This window comes from Hemitrygon akajei, chromosome 12, assembly GCF_048418815.1.
Source record: "Hemitrygon akajei chromosome 12, sHemAka1.3, whole genome shotgun sequence".
Lineage (NCBI taxonomy): Eukaryota > Metazoa > Chordata > Chondrichthyes > Myliobatiformes > Dasyatidae > Hemitrygon > Hemitrygon akajei.
Window position 1 is genome coordinate 65,775,328 of NC_133135.1, and position 23,717 is coordinate 65,799,044.

Sequence of the window (23,717 nt, forward strand, 5' to 3'; positions counted from 1 at the left end):
ATTCCACACAGCTATCACTCTCTGAGTAAAGAAATACCCCCTCATGTTTCCCTTAAACTTTTGCCCCCTAACTCTCAAATCATGTCCTCTCATTTGAATCTCCCCTACTCTCAATGGAAACAGCCTATTCACGTCAACTCTATCTATCCCTCTCAACATTTTAAATACCTCGATCAAATCCCCCCTCAACCTTCTATGCTCCAATGAATAGAGACCTAACTTGTTCAACCTTTCTCTGTAACTTAAGTGCTGAAACCCAGGTAACATCCTAGTAAATCGTCTCTGCACTCTCTCTAATTTATTGATATCTTTCCTATAATTCGGTGACCAGAACTGTACACAATATTCCAAATTTGGCCTTACCAATGCCTTGTACAATTTTAACATTACATCCCAACTTCTGTACTCAATGCTCTGATTTATAAAGGCCAGCGTTCCAAAAGCCTTCTTCACCACCCTATCTACATGAGACTCCACCTTCAGGGAACTATGCACTGTTATTCCTAGATCTCTCTGTTCCACTGCATTCCTCAATGCCCTACCATTTACCCTGTATGTTCTATTTGGATTATTCCTGCCAAAATGTAGAACCTCACACTTCTCAGCATTAAACTCCATCTGCCAACGTTCAGCCCATTCTTCTAACCGGCATAAATCTCCCTGCAAGCTTTGAAAACCCACCTCATTATCCACAACAGCTCCTACCTTAGTATCATCAGCATACTTACTAATCCAATTTACCACCCCATCATCCAGATCATTTATGTATATTACAAACAACATTGGGCCCAAAACAGATCCCCGAGGCACCCCGCTAGTCACCGGCCTCCATCCCGATAAACAATTATCCACCACTACTCTCTGGCATCTCCCATCTAGCCACTGTTGAATCCATTTTATTACTCCAGCATTAATACCTAACGACTGAACCTTCTTAACTAACCTTCCATGTGGAACTTTGTCAAAGGCCTTGCTGAAGTCCATATAGACTACATCCACTGCCTTACCCTCGTCAACATTCCTCGTAACTACTTCAAAAAATTCAATAAGGTTTGTCAAACATGACCTTCCCCGCACAAATCCATGCTGGCTACTCCTAATCAGATCCTGTCTATCCAGATAATTATAAATACTATCTCTAAGAATACTTTCCATTAATTTACCTACCACTGATGTCAAACTGACAGGTCTATAATTGCCAGGCTTACTTCTAGAACCCTTTTTAAACAATGGAACCACATGAGCAATACGTCAATCCTCCGGCACAATCCCCGTTTCTAATGACATCTGAAAGATCTCCGTCAGAGCTCCTGCTATCTCTACACAAACTTCCCTCAAGGTCCTGGGGAATATCCGGTCAGGACCCGGAGATTTATCCACTTTTAAATTTCTTAAAAGCGCCAGTACTTCCACCTCTTTAATTGTCATAGGTTCCATAACTTCCTTACTTGTTTCCCACACCTTACACCATTCAATATCCTTCTCCTTAGTGAATACCGAAGAGAAGAAATCGTTCAAAATCTCTCCCATCTCCCTTGGCTCCACACATAGCTGACCACCCTGATTCTCTAAGGGACCAATTTTATCCCTCACTATCCTCTTGCTTTTAATATAACTGTAGAAGCCTTTCGGATTTACTTCCACCTTATTTGCCAAACCAAACTCGTAACTTCTTTTAGCTTTTCTAATCTCTTTCTTAAGTTTCCTTTTACATTCTTTATATTTCTCGAGCAATTCCTTTACTCCATGCTGCCTATATCTATTGTAGACATCCCTCTTTTTTCGAACCAAGTTTCTAATATCCCTTGAAAACCATGGCGCTTTCAAACCTTTAACCTTTCCTTTCAACCGAACAGGAACATAAAGATTCTGTACCCTCATAATTTCACCCTTAAATGACCTCCATTTCTCTATTACATCCTTCCCATAAAACAACTTGACCCGATCCACTCTCTCTAAATCCCTGCGCATCTCCTCAAAGTTAGCTTTCTCCAATCAAAAATCTCAACTCTAGGTCCAGTCCTGTCCTTCTCCATAATTATATTGAAGCTAATGCTATTGTGATCACTGGACCCGAAGTGCTCCCCAACACATACATCTGTCAGCTGACCTATCGCATTCCCTAACAGGAGATCCAACACTGCCCCATTTCTAGTCGGTACTTCTATGTATTGTTGCAAAAAACTATCCTGCACACATTTCACAAACTCTAAACCATCCAGCCCTTTTACAGAATGAGCTTCCCAATCTATGTGTGGAAAATTAAAATCTCCCACAATCACCACCTTGTGTTTACTACAAATATCTGCTATCTCCTTACACATTTGCTCTTCCAACTCACGCTCCCCATTAGGTGGCCTATAATACACTCCTATCAGTGTTACTACACCTTTCCCATTCCTCAATTCCACCCAAATAGCCTCCCTAGAGGAGCTCTGTAATCTATCCTTCCAAAGCACCGCCATAAGATTTTCTCGGACAAGCAATGCAACACCTCCTCCTCTGGCCCCTCCTACTCTATCACACCTGAAGCAACTAAATCCAGGAATATTTAGTTGCCAATCACACCCTTCCTGCAACCATGTTTCACTAATAGCTACAACATCATAATTCCAGGTATCAATCCACACTTTAAGCTCATCCACCTTTCTTACAATGCTCCTAGCATTAAAATAGATACATTTAAGATACTCTCCACCTCCTCCTCTCTTTTCATCCCTAGCAATGCATTCAAATTTATTGTCCTTTTCTTTCTTCTCCCCTACAACTTCAATACAGCTGATCAAAGTTGTCATGATGCATGTACAACTAGTTTAAAGTAAAAGAACAAACTAAGCCTTGCATCTCTTGGGCTCTCGTATTTTTCTTGCAATTTTTCTGCTTTGGAGTTACAAAACATAAAAGTGGCGATGAGGTATTTTTAAAAACGAACCCAAGACGACTACCTACCTGTAGAAGTGCAGTGAGACTTCTGAGTTAAAAAAAAGGAAGGGACAGAAACAGTCGAGTTTAAAAAATAAGGCAGAAAACAGAAGAATTCATGGGTTCATAAACAGTGATAATAATCATAAAAAAAGAGCAAAAATGGCTGGCTACATCAGAAAGGTTGACATGTTCAGTAACACAAAGGATAACTGGATATTTTATATGGAATAGATTGAGCAGTATTTTAAAGCAAATGGAATAGCCGATGAGAAACAAGTACCAGTTTTGCAGAGTGCATTAGATTTAAAGGTATATAGTTTGTTTAGCTGTTTGACTACTCCAACCAAACTAGCTAAAATGAGTTTTGCTGATATTGTGAACGTGATATTGGAACATTTACAACTGAAGCCATTGTTGATTGCAGAATGCTTTAGGTTTCATAAGTGGAATCAAAAGGACTGAGAATTCATTTTGGCATATGTGGCTGAAATAAAGATGTTATCTGAGCATTGTCAGTTCAGTGATGGGCTTAATGATGTACTGAGAGATTGTTTAGTTTTGTGGAATCTTACAAGAACACACTCAGAATGGCTCCTAACTGAAGTGCAACTTGCATTTAAAAGGGAAGTTGAAACAGGTGTGGCAATGGACACCGCAGACAGAGGCGCAATTGCGTTGCAGTCAGGAAATGAAAGTGAGCAAGAAAGAAATTGTAACATCTAACCAGAAACTGGCCTGGCTGAATAAATTGTTACCATTGTGGCAGGGGCTCACACACACCAGACCAATGCAGACTTAAAGCAGAAAATGCAACGAAGTAGGACACATACAAAGAGCATGTTGGGCAGACAAAAATAAATGGACTGCACAGGGAAGAGAAAAAGCTGATAAGTCAAGTTTCAGTTTCAAAAATAGCACTAATCTGCATGTTGTTGATAAAATACCAATCTGATGATAATAGTGTACAGGACACATTTACTTTGAGATTTAAATAAGAAAACTAACAATAGACAAGCAATATGGCCTATGCCAGAAATGAACGGTAAATTAATTTAAATGGAATTGGACACTGGCTTGGCTGTTTCAGTCATTCCACAAAATGAGTTTGAATAACATTTCAAAGATACTGAACTGAAGCCTACTGATATCCAACTAAGAACTTGTACTGAAGAAAAGGTCACTCCTGTGGGAATGACATTTGTAACTGTGAACTACAACAACCAAGGAGCCACATTGGGCTTGATGTAGTACGAACGGGAGAACCTGCATCATGGAGATCTGATTGGCTGAGACAACTACAACTGGTTTGTAAATCCATTCACTATTTGCATGCCACATCCCCTACAATAAAGGCAACTGAGAGCAAATTAAGAAAGGTACTGGAAGATGCCACAGCAGTGTACAACGATGGCATTGGGAAAACTCAAACACATCAAGGGTAAAATTGAGATCGATGAAAATGCCACACCCAAGTTTTACAAAGCCTGTTCAGATCCTTATACCATCCATGATAAAGTAACTAGTGAACTAAATCACATGGAGGCTGAGGGAATACTTTCCAAGGTTGAATGGATCCCATGGGCAAGGCCACGAGTCCCACTAGCTAAGAAGAGTGGGTCGGTCAGGATGTGTGGTGATTTTAGAGTCACTATCAGCCCAGTACTGAAAGTAAATCAATACCCTCTGTTCAGAACAGAGGATATCTGTGCAAACCTTTCTGATGGAAAACACTTTAGCAAAGTGGACAACTGAGGCCTGTCTACAGATGGAGATGGACTAAGAGTCCAAAGCGGTTCTCACGAAGGGCTTTATCGCTACAATAGGTATATTTTTGGAGTAGCATCTGCACCTGCATTCTTGCAGAAAGCATTCTTCTTCGTTTAAACAATTCATTACAGGTGATATGGAAAAATAAATGAACTGCATATGTCATAATGCTACCATGTGTAGTAAAATAATTTAAAGTAAAAGAACAAGCTAAGTCACGCAGCTCTTGGGCTCCCATCTATTTCTCGGAGTTACAAAACGGAACAGAATCCCTAAACATAGTCCAGTGCACAGATGCAAAGCATTTCTGTAAGTGCCCTTCCGCCTCCCTTGACCATACCTTGGCGATTCACACTAGGGGTGCAGTGGTCCTCGGTTTCTGCCAATATGCTGGGAGTAGAAGTACAGAGAGCTGATCAGACTTGCCAAAGTGCGGCTATGGGATGGCATGGTAAGCAGTGCTGTGGCAGTGGTCAAGTGTGTTGGCTCCTCTCGTTCCAAAGGTGACACGTCGGTGGTAGATGATCCGAGACTTGTTCAAGCTAATTTGGTTGAAGCCCCCAACAATATCTAAGAAGGCATCAGGTTGTGCTGTCTTGTGAATGTTGATCACCGTGCTCAGCTCCAGCAGTGCCAGCTTGACGGTTGGCAGGCGTGGAGGGTGGAATGTAGACTGCTGCCATGATGATGTTGGAGAATATTGGACAGAACCAGACATGAATTGAACTGTGCATCAAGTGGAAGGGACACACCTTTAACAGGGTGTTAATACAAGAGATGGCCTTCTCAGAGATCTAATTACATTACGTCAGCATGAATTAGCTAAATAAAATATTTACATAATACTTTCATAATAAGAGTGGCAAAAACAAAAGGTCAAGGAAAGGAAAGCACCTGAGTGGTCTGACAGCATGTCCATAAGGATATGGCAAAATGGTGCAACCGTGGCTGACGAGGGAAGTCAAAGCTAATGTATAAGGAAAAGAGAGGCAATACTACAAAGCAAAAATTAGTAGGAAGATAGAAGATTGGGAAGCTTTTAAAAACCTAGAGAGCAACTAAAAGAATCATTAGGAGGAAAAAGATGAAATATCAAAGCATGCTAACAAATAATATCAATGTGGATAGTAAAAGCCTCTTCAAGTACATAAAAAATAAAAGAGAAATAAGAGTGGATATAGGACTGCTAGAGAATGAGGCTGGAGAAATAACAGCGGGGGACAAGGAGATGGCAGATGAACTAAATGAATACTTTGCATCAGTCTTCACTGTGGAAGACATTAGTAGTGTGCCAGAGGTTGAAGGGTGTGAGGGAAGAGGAGTGAGTGAAGTTACTATTAAAAGGGACAAGGTGCTCAAAAAGCTGAAAGACCTAAGAGTACATAAAGACCTGGACCAGATGAACTGCACCCTAGGGCTCTGAAAGAGCTCGTAGTAGAGATTGTGGTGGCATTAGTAATGATCTTTCAAAAATCATTGGACTCTGGCATTATTGTAATCATTACTCCACTCTTCAAGAAAGGAGGAAGGCTGCAGAAAGGAAATTATAGACTAGTTAGCTTGACCTCAGCGGTTGGGAAGATGTTGGAGTCAATTGTTAAGGATGAAGTTATGTACTACTTGGTGACACAGGACAAAATAGGACAACGTCAGCATAGTTTCTTTAAGAGAAAATCTTGTCTGATGAACCTGTTGGAATTCTTTGAGGTGATTACAAGTAGGATAGATAAAGGGGATGCAGTGGATGTTGTGTATTTGGACTTTTAGAAGGCCTTTAACAAGGTGCCACACATGAGGCTGCTTACCAAGTTAAGAGCCCATGGTATTGCAGGAAAGTTACTGGCATGGTTAGAGCACTGGCTGTGGTAAGGAGGCAGTGTATGGGACTGAAAGGATCCTTTTCTGGTTGGCTGCCAGTAATTAGTGGTGTTCCATAGGGGTCAGTGTTGGAACCCCTTCTTTTTATGCTGTATATAAATAATTTAGATGATGAAATAGATGGCTTTGTTGCCAAGTTTTGCAGATCATATGACAATTGGTGGAGGGACAGGTAGTGTTGAGAAAACAGGTAGGTGGCAGAAGGACTTAGATAGATTTGGAGAAGGGGAAAGAAAGTGGCAAATAAAATACAATGTTGGAAAACACATTGTCATGCACTTTAGTAGTAGAAATAAATGTGTAGATTATTTTCTAAACAGGGAGAAAATCCAAAAATCTAAGCTGCAAAGGGACTTTGGAGTCCTTGTGCAGAACACCCTCAAAGACACTGGTGAGGACTCACCTTGAGTATTGTGAACAGGTTTGGGTTCCTTATTTAAGAAAAGATGTACTGACATTGGAGAGGGTTCAAAGGAGGTTCAGAAAGATGAATCTGGAAATGAAAGGTTTATCATATGAGGAACGTTTGATGGCTCTGGGTCTGTACTCGCTGGAATTTAGAAGGATGAGGGGGTGGAGGGAATCTTATTGAAACCTTTCGAATGTTGAAAGGCCTAGACAGAGTTGATGTTGAAAGGATGTTTCTCATGGTGGGGGAGTCTAGGACAAGAGGACACAGCCTATGGATAGAGGGGTGTCCATTTAAAACAGATGTGGAGAAATTTCTTTAGCCAGAAGGTGGTGAACTTGTGGAATTTGTTACCACAGGCAGCTGTGGAGACCAGGTCATTGGGTGTATATAAGGCAAAGATTGATAGGTTCTTGATTGGACACGGCATCAAAGTTACAGGGAGAAGGATGTGGAGCGAGGCTGAGGAGGCGACAAAATGACTCAGCCATGATTGAATGGCAGAGTGTACTCAATGGGCCAAATGGCCTAATTCTGCTTCTATGTCTAGCCGTTTAATTAGTAGTTATAATAAATGTAGTTAGATACTAATGCAGAGCTGGGCAATCTTCATTCGAGAGAGATTGAGAAGCTAGTGAAAAGATCTTTGCAGAAGCCAAATCTAGTGGTTGGGGATGAGCATCAATAAACTTGTTTGGAGATTTTCAGCAGAGACGAGGAGGAAGTAGGTGTAATGTGATACAGGATTCACATGTCATACAGTCCATGGGTGACGGTGAACTGCTGACAGTGTTCATACTAACTTGTGCAGTGGTCCAGCAGAAGCCTGTGTGGGAGGATACGAGGATATTCATACGAGTGAGATCCTGGCGTTGATATGACTTGCCGTTGTATGGGTATTATGTGGAGGTGAGAGCTTGAGGGAAGAGGAGGGCAGGACAAAGCCACCCCAAAAAAATCTGCTTTGACATAACAGTAACTGCCAAAGTTGACTCACCTCACGATGTCAAAATGCTTCACACATTTGTAAATAATAAGAAAGCATTGAAACTATTGAATGTTTAAAAAAATAAAAGTGCATACGCATCTCTTAAAGACACTCAAAACAATTAAAAAACAAAATCAAATATAAAAATTCACAACTCCTTCCTTGCACTGAAGTGAAAAGGGTAACGTTCCCTGAGCCAAGTCCAGCTGCTGCTGAATCATGTGGGTTGCCCACAGAAATGACAGGAAATTTCCATAACTCTGTTCACACTTTACTCCAATGCTGACTGCTGATTGCCCCTGCGGGACTCAGGCATTTGCATTGATATGCAGAGGTTTTCATAATTGTCCAGAAACACAACAGCTGATAAATGTCAACATTACCCTACCAAATCTGGACCATGCAATTTGAAGTACTTAATGATAGTCACCAGGCAACACCATGACTGATGAGAAGTGGAAATATTGCTGTTAGACTACGTATACGTGAAGCTTGATCCATGGATCTTGGGTCACTCCTTGGGTAACAATGGGACAGGATGAGAAGCAAGCAAGAGTATTTCCTTAAATGGAGCACAAAAATTGCAATGATTTTGGTTGAAGTGCTCAACTGTATTAAACACAGGAGAGAGTTTCTGTCAGGAAAACATGGAGGATATGCAACAGTTTAAAACAGTACTGTAAGCAGTTCAAGCAATCTTAAAAAAGTTGCATTTTGATGTGGATAGAGATAAGAAGAGAAAGGTGGTGCAATATCTGACAAAGACGGAGGAAAGAAGCCTACCAGGATAAATTGCGTTAATTCCCAAACCGGACATGCAGCACTTTCAATTTTATTTACCTTGATTTCATCACCAATGCTTTTTCTTTCTTGGAGAATTTCATTGAATTTACGATGTGCTAAACTTCTCTTAATAAAAGTCTGTACTAGCAATGATAATGAGTCAGGGGAATTGGCGACACTTGTTAACGAAAGGGAGGCATTTTCCACCCGATAATAGCAGAACGCATTCACTTCAGCAGTCACCATGTCCTTGGATATCACCTGTAAAATAAATGCCAGCATCTTTTACAGGGCAATCAACTGAGCATCAACTGAACCCTACCTAGTACCAGTTAAATCTTGATCAGTGCAATAGTACTATATTTAGAGACTGCTCTTAATTATCATGAAGTTCATTCATATAATCAATATAAAATATTGGGAATCTTGCAACTTTGATCCTATGTTGATTCCGTGAGATTCCAATTTTATTCTTAGTCATTCTTTTAATGTAAGTGAAATATCAGTTGTGCTCCTGCTAATACTCTATAAAAATGAATAAGACAGAATTTGTTGAATTGCACTTCTGTTCCAATGATAGCACTGCAGCTTATGACAATTGTTCAAATGTAATTTACTTGATAACAGAAGCATTTCTAGTGTCATGGAGTCTCGAAATTATACAGCACCGAAACAGGTCCTACAGTCCACTTGTGGGAAGAAGTAGCTATTGGATATTCAAGGATTATAGTGTAGAAGCCATTTAATAAAAATTAAGACCAAAATGTATTGAAATGTAATAAGTTCTGGTCAATTTTCAAATTATAAAGACAGCTGCAAAGAGAGTAGAATATCTACTGGTTCACAGTGTGAAGGTGATTCAGGGGTATGCTTTGAAAACTGACATAACTATAAGACACTCTCATACAGACAAAAGAGTTATGTTAATTGAAATATCTCAAACTAGGCATCAAATGTCTTGAGCCAAGATATTTTACATCATTGTGACTCAGGTCACAAAAGACTGTCTATTTAACACGGTCACTTAACATAGTCATGGTCATACTTGTCAATAGATAATTATTTATGGATAGCTCATTCTTTCCAATGAATTTTAGACCATTCATGTGGATTACCTTGTCCCAAAAAAGATGTTTAAATATTCTAAGATAGTCTTGGCCGCTAAGATGTACCTATTCTTCCATTTATAATTTTATGGAGCCATCTGTCCACAGATAAGACATTGAAGTTATTTATGCAGTTGTAACTATTGAAATAGTATTCAATTAGCTGCTGTTACCTTTATTTGTAGTAAAGGAGTCTGCAAAGGACTTGGACAGAGTAAGAGAATGGACAAGGATGTGGCAGATGGAATACAGTATAGTGAGGTGTACAGTGATGCACTTTGGTGAAAGGAATAAAGCTGTAGATAATTTTCTAAATGGGGACAGAATTCGGAAATCCCAAGGTGCAAAGGACTCGGAAGTTCTAGTGGAGGATTCCCTAAGGGTTAATTTTCAGGTTGAGTCAGTGGTAAGAAAGGCAGAAGTTCCGGTTTAAGATGGTGCTACCGAAGGTGTGCGCCAGCTCACTGGTAAATCATAGAGCAAGAGAACCGACTGTAAACATTGCTGATAACACCTTTCATGAAGCTGGGGCATTGCGAGGTGGAACGTGTTCGTGTCAGGGCAGCAGATGGACTTTTATCGCTGCTGGTGATGCAGTGAGCGATTTGGAGAGGAGTCGACGTGGAAGAGTTTTGATGCCCTTCCACCTAAGCCGGGTGCAAGGTTGGATCGCTCCAAGTGCCGAGCTGATTTGGTGAGATCAAGAATGACCTTGGGTGGGGTGGCCCAGGCATATAGGGGTGCTGGGATCACAGTCCCAGAGTGTGCTTGGACAATTTAAACACTGGCCACGACAGACTGGAAGTCTAAGTGTTGCGTACAGAAGTGAGATCGGGCTGACTTTTCTCACTCCCCCTTTCACTCCTTTCTCTGTGGCGCCAGGGTTGTGCACTGAGCCGACTGCTGTGTGTTTTTGACCTGCTGGTGTAAAGAAATGGACCGAGGCTTGGTCTGGGCCTTCTCTGGCTGCTCCGGGAGTGGATCAGGAAATCAGTCTGGTTTGGGATGCTGTTGGCTTGCATCTATTGTTTGCACAATGTGTTTTTCTCCCTCTTTCTCTGCACGGTGAGGTTCGGTCTGTTTTTAAAATTGGGTTATTTCAATTTCTTGCTTTGCGGCTGCCTATAAGCAGACAAATTTCTTTGATAAAAGATTTATTGTCTTTGATAATATATGTGCTTTGAAACCTTTGAAATGCAAAGTTAGTTAGTATTAATTTTGAGAAGACTAGAATATAAAAGTAAGGATGTAATGCTATGGTCTTTTAAGGTATTGCATATGAGGAACATTTGATGGCTCTGGGCCTGTACTCACTGGAGTTTAGAAGAATGAGGGCAAGGAGTTAATTAAAATCAACCAAATTTTGAAAGACCTAGACAGAATGAACATGGAGCAGATGTTTCCAGTAGTGGAAGAGTCTAGAACTAGAGAGCACAGCCTCAAAATAGAAGGATGTCCCTTTAGAACAGAGATGAGGAGAAATTTCTTCAGCCAGAGGGTGGTGATTCTGTGGAAATCACTGTCATAGATGGCTGTGGAAGCCAAGACATTGCATATATTTAAAGCAGAGGATGAAAGATTCTTGATTAGCAAAGGTGTCAAAGATTACGGGAAGAAGGCAGGAGTTGAGAGAAAAAATAAATTAGCCATGATCAAATGGTGGAGCAGACTCAATGGGTCAAATGGCCTAATTCTGCTCCTATATCTTGTTGTCTTACAGTCTAAAACTTGATGTACTTTGAGCTTGGAGATGTCCTACTGGGAGGTTCTCACACCTGATCTTTCTTGTGTGTCTACTTGTTCTGAATAAAAGCCTGTTACACCCATGGCTCCAATCTCTGTGGGGCTCATTTAGTCACAACACTCACCATGTCCATGTTGACCTTCAGGTATCAATCAACCTTATCTCATCTATGAGCACTTGGTCTATAGCCTTCTACGTGCTGGAAATTCAAGTACAGTACTCATCCTGATAATTCTCAAGTGTGTCTGTCTGCACCACTGACTTGGGCAGTGCCTTCTAGCTTCCAACTACTCTCTGGGTGAGTACCTTCTTCCTCAGATCTCCCGTAAACTCTTACTCCACTCCTGTTTTAGTTATGTGATGGGGAACATTTTCCTTTTTGCTACTCTATGTCCCTTATAGTCTGATATCCCTCATCCTAGTGCCCAGTCAGCCTCCTGCATTCCAAGAAAACAAACCCAGCCTCTCCAGTTTCTCAAAACTCAAATACTCAAGCCCAGGTAACATTTCTGCAACCGCTCTAGTTAAATCATGTTTTTTTCTCTTTTGTTTGGCTACTGGAAGTATTCTCCCTCTGTGGTGATGAATATTTTATAAAGTTGTACCATTTAAAAACCTTTTAAAAACCAACAGCAATAGGAAAGAAAAGATGAAATATGAAGATAAGCTAATATAAAATAATATAAATGAAGATGCCAAAAGTTTTTCAGATAAATAAAGAGTAAAAGAGAGGCAAGACTGGATATTGGACTGCTGGAAAATGATGCTGGAGGGATGGTAATGAGGGACAAAGAAACAGAGGATGAACTTAACAAGTATTTTGCATCAGTTTTCACTGTGAAAGACATTAGCAGTGTGCCAGAAATTCATCAGGGGTCGAAAGTAAATGTACATAGTTGCTATTACTATGGAGAAAGTCTGAAGGTAAATTAGTCACCTGGACCAGATGGACTATACCATAGGGTTTTGAAAGAGGTAGCTGAAGAGATTGTGGAGATATTAATATTGATCTTTCAAGATTCTGGAATGGCTACAGAGGAATGGAAAATTGTAAGTGTCATTCCACTCTTTAAGGGAGGGAGGCAAAAGAAAGGAAATTATAGGCCAGTTAGCCTGACTTAATTGGTTGGCAAGATGTTGGAATCTATTAGTAAGGATGAGGTTTTGAGCTTCCTGGGGGCACGTACTAAAATAAGCCAAAGTTAGCATGGTTTCCTCAAGGGAAAATCTTGCCTGACATATCTGTTGAAATTCTTTTGAAGAAATAACATGAAGAAGAGACAAAAGAGAATCAGTGGATATTGTGTATTTGGATTTTCAAAAAGCATTTGACAAGGTGCCACACATGAGGTTGCTTAGGTAAAAGCCCATGGTATAACTGCCGGTTAACTGTCAGCTAACTATTACTTGGATTGCACTACCTGTATGTACAATTTATATTTTCATTTATATTTATCATTATTATTGTTATGAGCAGAGAGACAACATCTGCCGGAAGTAAATTCCTTGTATGTGCATAGGTTCTTGGCAATTAAAGTCTGATTCTGATTCTGATTCTGATTCTGATAATAGGGAAGGTACTAGCCGGATAGAGAGAGGATTGACTGATTGGCAGGAGGTAAAGAGTAGGAATAAAACAGGGCCATTTCTGGTTGGCTGCTGGTGACTAGTGGTGTTCCTCAGGGGTCGGTGTTGGGGCCACTTCTTTTCATGTTATAGGTCAATGATTTGGATGATGGAATTGATGGCTTTGTAGCCAAGTGTGAGCCTGATATGAAGATAGTTAGAGGGGCAGTTAATGTTGAGGAAGCAGCAGACTACAGAAAGACAGTTTAGCAGTATAGGCAAAGAAGTGGCAAATAGAGTTTAGTGCAGGGAAGTGTATGGTCATGCACTTTGGTAGAAGGAATAAAGGTGGAGACTAATTTCTAAACAGGGAGAAAACCCAGAAATCAGAGGTACAAAGTCACTTGGAGTCCTTGTGCAGGATTCTAAAGGTTAACTTGCAGGTTGAGTTGGTGTTAAGGAAGGCAAATGTAATGTTAGTATTAATTTTGAGAGGACTAGAATATAAAAGCAAGGATGTAATGCTTGTATAAGGCATTGGTCAGTCTGCACTTGGAGTATTGTGAACAGTTTTGGCTCCTTGTCTAAGAAAAGATATGCTGGCATTGGAGAGAGTCCAGATGAGGTTCATGAGAATGTTCCTAGGAATGAAAATGTTAACACATGAGGAGTGTTTCATGGCTCTGGACCTGTACTCACTGGAGTTTAGAAGAATGGGAGCGAGGGGTGGATCTAAGTGAAACCTACTGAATATTGAAAGGCTTAGACAAATTACTCAATGCACCCAAATGATGAGCACTGTCTAGATTTAGACAAGCAGCCTAGTAGTTGAATCAATGTCAAAAACTTAACTACTTCTAATATTTATGGTGGCTAAGTCCACAGGGCCTGACAAGGTATCCCCTCCAGTCTTATGAGAGGCTAGTGCAGATGTGGTGAGGATCTTTCCTATAGTGGGGGAGTCTAGGACCAAAGAGCATAGCCTCAGAATAGCGGGACATCCCTTTAGAACAGAGATGAGGAGGAATTTCTTAGACGGTGAATCTGTGGAAGTCATTGTCAGAGACAGCTGTGGAGGACAAGTCATTGGGTATATGTAAAGCAGAGGTTGATAGATTGTTGTTGAGTCAGGGTATTTAAAGGTTATGGGGAGAAGGCAGGAGAATGGGGTTGAGTGGGATAATAAATCAGCATGATAGATTTCCAGAGCAGACTCAATGGGCTGAATAGCTTAATTATGCTTCTATATCTTGTGGTCTTATGATCTCTTTAACACAAAAGATTCTGCAGATGCTGGAAATCTTGAGCAACAAACACATTATGCTGGAGGAACTCAGCAAGTCAGGCAGCATCTATGGAGTGGAATAAGTCGATATTTCATGAGGGTTCACTATTCCTCAGTACTCCCTACAGCACCTACCACCTACCATTCACTGTGTATGTTCTTCTTTTGGTATTCCTGCTAAACTTGGCAGGATTAAAGATCGAATGTCCAATCTACTATACTCTTTGACCCTTTGAAGAATTTTTACACTTAGAAAATGTAATTGCCTTTGGAAATCAGCAACTTACTTATTTCCTTTCAGTACACTTAATGTTCCTTGTTTCACCAGCTGCACTGACACATCGTTCCGGATATTGCTAACATTTCAATAGAAATATGTGGCTTGGTTTCATGTCATCCTTTGGGCTTTTGACAATTCATCGTATTTTTGACAACTTGTTGACTTTGGCACACTTACTTCATGAAATGGAATCACCAAGGTTTTAACACGCATATCCACTTTGTGATAAGTGTCCAGACAAGGCACAAGAAAGAAGAGACCTATAATTAAACCAAATAATATAATAAACTTTAACTATACTTTGTGCATCAGCACTTTGTGCAAACCCAGAGGAATATTACAAAACGTCCTAGAATAAATATACTGATGCACTTCCTGATAAGGTGATATCTTAAAAAACACGCATACTGAAAACACATTTGTAACAAGGCTGTAGTAAATATTCAGTCTCTGCTTTTGTTAAGGTCACAGCTGGAAATTGCACTTACAATTTAGGAAGTTAGCCTGGAATATTAGTCAATGATAAGCTTAAAAAGAACTTTATAGTTTTCTTTTAAGTTTCTTGCTCACTTGCCTAAATTCAGGGATTGTCAAATCTATTGTGAATCATCCCATTACACCATTTCTAAACTAGGAGTCATATTATTTGAAACAAGTCCATTCTACAATTGCACTTGTTTAAAATAACATCACTTGCAATATTGTCTGCCCATTCAAACCCTCAGTAACCTAGAGCCCAATTACCAGCAAAAAACATACTGGCAGACTCTAATACTTAGCAAATTGCAAAGCTCTCTGTATGATATTGCCACATCCTAATGATTCTAAGGTTTACACACTTCACGAGTTCCAGTTCAGTTCGATTCAATTGAATTACAGTGTGAGAAATTAACATTTAGCGGAAATGGTTAAATATTTGCTTTTGTTAAGCATCTTTGAGCATTATTGCCTTAGCACAGGGTGATATTTGCAGTTTTGAAAAGAGGTAAAATTGACAAAATCTTCATTTCCATATTACTTAGAAACTAATATGCTTAACATGATTGGCAAGTATGAGTGTCATTAATGTGCGACCATCCTAACTCATCATTTTCGAGTATGGGCACCTACCTGGCCCCTTGGCTCTCCCTGGCAGTAGTCGTCCCAGTCTGAATGTCACAGCACGCTCATGCTCCTGTACTATCTGCACCATGAAGGACAGCGTGTCAGTTACAAAAAGAAAACTAGTTGCTTACACAGGATTCAGTCACCTTCTGTTCAACAAATTGCGATCTTTGCACAATATTCACATTCTTTTAGATACCAATTCTCCTTTGCTACATTTCTGCTTTTATCTCTGTTTTCTTTTTCCCTAACACAAATGCTTGTTTCATGTTTTGCATTTTGTGGAGTAGAGAAATTACTCAATGCACCCAAATGATGAGCACTGTCTAGATTTAGACAAGCAACCCAGTACTTGAGTCAATGTCTAAAACCTAACTACTTCTAATACTTACAGTGGCTAAGTCCACAGGGCCTGACAAGGTATCCCCTCCAATCTTATGAGAGGCTAGTGCAGAAATTGCAGGAGCCCTGGCACAGGTATTTAAAATCTCCTTAGCTACGGGTGAGGTACCAAGGGATTGGAGCTTAGCAGATGTTGTTTTGTTGTGCAAGAAAGGCTCTAAGAATATTCTGGGGAACTATAGGCTGATGAACCTGACACCTCTAGTGGGTAAATTATTGGAAGGTATTCTAAAGGACCGGATATAAAGATATTTGGATAGATGGGGTATAGTCAACAGGGCATTGTGTGTGGTAGGTCATGTTTAACCAATCTGATAGGTTTTTGAGGAGGTTACCAGGAAAGGCAGTGGATGTAGTCTACATGGCTTGTAGCAAGGCCTTTGGCAAGGTTCTGCATGGGAGAATGGTCAGGAAGGTTCAGTCCCTTGGCATTCAGAATGAGGTAGTAAATAGGCTGTGAAATTGGCTTCACGGAAGAAGCTGGAGAGTGGCAGTAGATGGTTGCCTCTCTGACTGGAGACCTGAGACTAGCAGTTTACTGCAGGGACTGGTGCTTGGTCTGTTGTTGTTTGTCATTTGTATAAACAATCTGGATGATAATGTGATGAACTGAATCAGCAAATTTGTTGATGACACCAAGATTAGGGGCATTGTGGACAGTGAGGAATGTTATCAAAGCCTGCAGTGGGATCTGGACCAGATGGAAAAATAGTCTGAAAAATGGCAGGTGGAATTTAATGCAGACAAGTGTGAGGTGTTGCACTTTGGGAGGATAAACCAGAGTTAGACTTACACAGTGAATGGTAGGGCACTGAGGGGTGTGGTAGAACAAGGATCTGGGAAAACAGATCCATAATTTCTTGATAGTGGTGTCACAGGTAGATAGGGCCATAGATAGAGCTTTTGGCACATCGTCCTTCATAAATCAAAAACCTGAATGCAGAAGGTGGGATGTTATGTCACTAAATTTGGAGTATTGTGTGCATTTCTGGTCACCTACCTAGAGGAAAGATATCATCAATAAGAATAAAAAAGTACAGAGAGAATGTATAAGGATTTTCTCGTGACTTAAGGACAATGAAAGGCTGAATGGATTAGGACTTTATTCGCTAGAGTGTAGGAGAATGAGGGAAGATTTGATAGATGTACATAAAATTATGAGGGATGTAGTTTGAGTAAATGCAAGCAGGTTTTGTTTCCACTGGTGTTGAATGAGACTGGAACTAGAGGCCATGAGTTAAGTGTGAAAAGTGCAATGTTTAAGGGGACCTTCTTCACTCTGAGGTTGGAATGAATTGCCAGCAGAAGTGGTGGATGGGGATTTGATTGCAATATTTAAGAGAAGTTTGGATAAGTGCATGGGTGGGAGAGATATGGAGAGCTGTGGTCCAGATGTGGGTTGATTTCACTAGGCAAAGTAATAGTTCAGCATGGACCAGATGGGCTGAAGGGCCTGTTGTGTGCTGTGGTGCTCCATGATTCTAAATAAGAATTTTACACCCATTGAAATAATTTTCCAAAACTCCTGTTTGATAGCTTGTGAATGCCATATGCTCACCTTAATACAGAACCAGACTGAGACTGGGAATAGGAGAAGAATTAGCAGCAAACAGAAGAATGTGAGAATACACTCACAGATCCCTGGACTTCCATTCTTCATACCTAATTAAAAACCAGCAGACCAGTATGTCAGATCCATATAAAGCATTAGCCAAATCCTATCTGCAAACGCTGCGATGCTAGTGCACCCCAGAACAGACGTCCCTACCGCCCTCACAGTGGACACATCTAACACGGCAGTCGGTGGAGTGCTGGAGCAACTCATCGAGGGTCGCTGGCAACCCCTGGCATTCTTCAGCAAACACCTGCGGCCACCCGAGCTCAAATACAGTGCTTTCAACCGGAAGCTCTTGGCGCTATACCTGGCAATCCGGCATTTCAGGTACTTCTTAGAAGGTAGGCCCTTCACCGCATTCACGGTCCACAAACTGCTTACCTTTGTGTTCACGAAGGTGTCCGATCCCTGGTCGTCCCGCCAGCAGCGATATCTGTCCTACATCTCCGAATACACGACGGATGTCCGGCATGTCTCGGGAAAGGACAATGTCATGGCGGACGCTCACTCCAGACCTAACATCCAAGCCCTGTCCCAGAGGGTAGACTATGAAGCGCTGGCGGAGGCGCAGCAGGCAGACGAGGAGATCCCTAGTTACAGGACTGCAGTCTCCGGTTTGCAGCTCCAGGACCTCCCCGTAGGCCCAGGTGAGAGGACCCTACTCTGTGATGTAGCTACCGGCCAACCCTGCCCCGTCGTTCCGGCAGCCTGGCAGCGGCGCATTTTCAACTCCATTCATAACTTAGTGCACCCCTCCATCAGGACAACCGTCCGGATGGTAGCCAACAGGTTCGTTTGGCACGGTCTCCGCAAGCAGGTCAGTGAATGGGCCAGAACGTGCATGCACTGCCAAACAGCCAAGGTGCAGCGGCACACCAAAGCCCAGCCGCAGCAGTTCCACCCCACCCACCGGCATTTCGACCACATTCATGTGGATATCGTGGGCCCCCTGACTATCGTAGACCGGTTCACAAGATGGCCAGAGGCGGTCCCGCTCACCGACACCACCTCCGAATCCTGCGCCCGAGCACTGATTGCAACCTGGGTATCCCACTTTGGTGTACCGGCTCACATTACCTCCGACAGAGGCGCCCAGTTCACCTCCAGCCTGTGGCCAGCTATGGCCAGCCTTTTGGGGACACAGCTGCACCACACAACTGCCTACCACCCACAGTCGAACGGACTGGTGGAGCGTTTCCACCGTCACCTGAAGTTGGCTCTTATGGCCCGCCTCAAAGAGTCTAACTGGGTGGACGAGCTTCCCTGGGTCCTGCTCGGAATCTGCACGGCGCCCAAAGAGGATCTGCACACCTCGTCGGCTGAGTTGGTGTACGGTTCACCCCTGATCGTCCCAGGAGAGTTCATACCAGCCCCAAGGGGGCAAGAGGAAGAACCTGCAGCAGTCCTGGACAGACTATGCGAGAGGCTCGGTAACCTGGCCCCCAAATCCACTTCACAGCATGGGCAGAACGCGACCTGCATACCCAAAGACCTGCAGAACTGTAAGTTTGTTTTTGTATGAAGGGGCAGACATCGGCCACCACTACAGCGGCCCTACGAGGGGCCGTTTACGGTGATCAGAAACAACGGATCCACATTCGTGCTGGACATTGGGGGGAGAGAGGAGGTTTTCACAGTGGACCAACTCAAACCGGCCCATGTGGACTTGGCGCAGCTGGTCGAGATTCAGGCACCGCAGCGCAGAGGCAGACCTCCCAAACAGGGACCGACCCAGACTGAGGACATTGGGGGGTGTATCGCTGGTTCTGGTGAGGAGGGGTTATGTGGCGACCCACTTCCCAGCGCACTCAAACCGGATCACAAAGCGGCGCGCGCCGGCATTGAGGCCAGTCCCAAAGAGGGCGCCAAGTCTGGTTCACCAGCAAGGGGAAAAGCCCGTGCGCGGGACGGGACTGTGAATATGTGCCCCCTACAGCATTCCCGCCCGGGGAGGGCGGGGAACATGAAGGCTTTAAAGCGAGGCCGCGAAGTTTGAATAAATCTATTTTACAACTGCAGCTCACCGACTGCGTGTCGTTATTTCAGCGCTGCGTGTAGCACACCGCTACAATAGAATAATAGTCATAGTTGAATCAATGAAGGACTGCACCAACTTATGTGCCAAAGACAAAACTTTACAAATATTAAAAGAAATAAATAATAATAAATAAAAGAGCAATAAATATTGAAAACATAAGATGAGAAATCCTTGTAAGTGATTCCTTAGGTGGTAAAACCCATGACCTACAGACTAGACAATAGGTGGGTGGAGAGGGAACAGCCTTTGTAGTCTATGTGTCAAGGAATCAGGTCAAACACAGAGAAGAAAGCTTCCTTTTGTTTAACCCACACTCTGTCTTTCTTTAGCCGATGAACTAGAGCTCCACCATGTTGAAAAGACACTTGGAAGAAGCACTGAAAGTTGTAAACTGCCAGAAGATATTCTGGGTGATGACTTTAATGTTAATCATTAACTTTAGCTTTGTATCGCCAAAAGTGATTAAACTGGCTGGGTCTGCAGAAGATTGTGAGAGAACTAACACCAGGTATAGATCTCACTGACCTTGTCTTCACCGTGATCAGAACAGTATTGTATTCATTTACATTAATTTGTGTGGCTGATCTGTCTATTGTGCATGCATGTACACTTGCTCAAATTGCAAATATCTCATCAGTCAATCACAAAACCACACAAACTTGGCCAAGAGGTTCAATTGTTGTTCAGACCAAGCATCAAAGTGGGGAAGAGAAGTGATGTAATTGTCTTTGAATGATTGTTGGTGCCAGACGGGGTGGTTTGAGTATCTCAGAAACTGCTGATCTCCGGGGATTTTCACACACAGCAGCCTCTAGAGTTTACACAGAGCAGTGTAATAAGCAAGAAGCATTCAGCCAGCAGCAGTTCTGTGGGGGGGGGGGGGGGGGGAGGTGTAAAACACAGGTCAGAGGAGAATGGCCAGACTGTTTCAAGCTGAGAGAAAGGCGACAGTAACTCAAATAACCACAATTAAGACCATAGGTCATTCATCCCCTCAAGTCTGCTCTGCCATTCCACCACGGCTGATTCCAGATCCCACTCAACCCCATACAACTGCCTTCTCGCCATGTCCCTTGATGTCCTGACCGAACAGGAAACCATCAACTTCCGCCTTAAATATACCAATGGACTTGGCCTCCACCTCAGTCTGTGGCAGAGCGTTCCACAGATTCACCACTCTCTGGCTAAAATAAAAATCCTCCTTACCTCTGTTCTAAAACGTTGTCTGTCAATTTTCAGGCTGTGCCCTCTAGTCCTGGATATCCCCTCTACATCCACCCTATCTAGTCCTTTCAATATTCGGTAGGTTTCAATGAGATTCCCCCCCCCCCCCCTCCAACATTTTTCTAGATTCCAGTGACTACAGGCCCAAAGCTGCCAAGCACTCCTTGTATGTCAATCCCTGCATTTCCAGAATCATCCTTGTGAACCTCCTCTGGACTCTCTCCAATGACAACACATCCTTTCTGAGATATGGCGCCCAAACCTTTTGATAATGCTGACTAGTGTCTCATAAAAGCTCAGCATTATCTCCTTGCTTTTATATTCCCCTTGAAAATTAATGCCAACTTTACATTTGCCTCCTTTACCACAGACTCAACCTGTGAATTAACCTTCTGGGAGTCTTGCACGAGGACTCCTAAGTTCCTCTGCACCTCTGATGTTTGAACCTTCTCCCCATTTAGATAATAGTCCACACTATTGTTGCTTTTACCAAAATGCATTATCATACTTTTCCCAACACTGTATTTCATCTGCCACTCTTTTCCCATTCTTCCAATTTGTCTAAGTCCTGCTGCAATCGCTTTGCTTCCTCAGCACTACCTACCCCTCCACCTATCTTTGTATCATCCACAAACTTTGCCACAAAGCCATCAAATTCATTATCCAAATCACTGGCGAACAATGTGAAAAGTAGCAATCCCAATACTGACCCCTGAGGAATACCACTAGTCACTGGCAACCAACCAGAAAAGGCCCCTTTTATTCCCACTCGCTGCCTCCTGCCCATCAGCCATTTCGCTATCCATGCCAGTATCTTTCCTGCAATGCCAATGGATTTTATCTTGTTATGTGATTACAACATTGCAACAGTGATGTGCAGAAATGCACCTCAAGCGCACAAGATATCGAACCTTGAAGTGATTGGGCTACAACAGCAAAAGACCATGAACGTGCACTCAGTGGCCAGAGTTTTAGGTACAGGTGCTACCTAATAAATTGGCTGTTGGGTGTATATACCGAGTCTACAAGGGAGTCAGCAACTGGGTATCCATTGATGATTGACTTTCCTGTTGATGCTCCAAACCCTTTCCACCATAACAAGACGCAAGTCAAAAGGATGATAGAATACTTTCCACTTGACTGGCTGCTCCTATAATACTTAATAAAGTTGACATTATCAGGACAAATCACGTGATTGGAACCCATCCACCACCTTGAACGTTCATTCTTGAAACATTCATTCCCTAGGTATTTATTCCATAAGACCACAAGACATCGGAACAGAATTAGGCCATTTGGCCGATCGAGTCTGTATCACCATTTCATCCTGGCTGATCGATTTTCCTCTCAGCCCCAGTCTCCGCCTTCTACTCATATCCCTTCATGCCCTGACCAATCAAGAATCTGTCAACCTCTGCCTTAAATATACATACAGACATGGCCTCCGCAGCTGCTTGCGGCAACGAATTCCACATATTCACCATCCTCTGGCTAATGAAATTTCTCCTCATCTCCATTCTAAAAGGGCTGGTAGGCTTCAATAAGGTCACCCCTCATTCTTCTGAATTCTAGTGAATACAGGCCCAGAGCAGTCAAACGCTTTTCATATGACAAGCCGTTCAATCCTGGAATCATTTTCCTGAACCTCCTCAGCCATCAACCATCAGTGCACAGAGCCTGCATTGTTTTCTAGGTTACACAGCACAGAAACAGGCCCTTAGGCCCAACTTTCATCCAGGCGTCTTTCTGAGCTAGTTCATTAGTCGTCATATGGCCCATCATCCCTCAAATCCGACCAAGTGTAGTTGTATCCTCCTCTGGCAGGTCAGTCCATAAAGCCGTTCCCTTTAAATCTCATCCCTCTCACCTTAAACCTATGCTCTCCCCAGTCTTGGGGAAAGGGCGAATCAGCTCATCCACTGACACAGTGTGCAGCATAGACATTTCCTCAGAGATGTGTGCCTGCACACGGTGACTGGGTATGAGTGGCCTGTAGCCAGGCTGGGAACAAGAGCAGTACTGATGCCAGCTCCTTGAGGTTAATGCTGTGAATGAATTCCGCTGCCCATTCCCATAGGGCAGCCTCTAGAGGATGTACAACAATGATGTTATAGGAAATTATAAAATCCTGGTTCAACCGCATTGACGCCAGGATTACAGAGAAAATTTACAAGTTATATGGAAAGATTGAATAGGTTAGGACTTTATTCCTTGGAAAGTAGAAGACTGAGGGGAGATTTGATAGAGGTGTACAAAATTCTGAGGAGTACAGATAAGGTACAATGCAAGCAGGCTTTTTCCACTGATATTGGGTGGGACTACAACTAGAGGTCATGACTTAAGGGTGAAAGGTGAAACATTTAAGGGGAACATGAGGGGAAACTTCTTTACTCAGAGGGTTGTGAGGGCATGGAACAAGCTGCCTGTGCAAGTTGTGTATGTGAGCTTGATTATAATGTTTGAGAAGTTTGGATAGGTACATGGTTGGTAGGGGTATGATCCTGGTGCAGGTCAATGTGAGTAGGCAGTTTAAATGGTTCAGCATGGAATAGATGGGCTGAAGGGCCTGTTTCTGTGTATAGACTCTATAGGAAATTATAAAC

General features: G+C 42.4%; 1 protein-coding gene across 2 annotated transcripts in view; it reads right to left on the reverse strand.

The window, feature by feature from the left end:
* LOC140737129 (podocin-like) overlaps positions 1 to 23,717 on the reverse strand; it is a 44,915-nt gene that overhangs the window by 17,132 nt on the left and 4,066 nt on the right. For both annotated transcript variants that reach the window (XM_073063320.1, XM_073063321.1), the window contains exons 2-5: positions 17,796 to 17,899; positions 15,842 to 15,914; positions 14,909 to 14,991; positions 8,808 to 9,011 (exon numbers count right to left, since the gene is read on the reverse strand). In XM_073063320.1, coding sequence (XP_072919421.1) covers positions 8,808 to 9,011; positions 14,909 to 14,991; positions 15,842 to 15,914; positions 17,796 to 17,899 — 464 coding nt within the window. The remainder of the gene's footprint in view (positions 1 to 8,807; positions 9,012 to 14,908; positions 14,992 to 15,841; positions 15,915 to 17,795; positions 17,900 to 23,717) is intronic.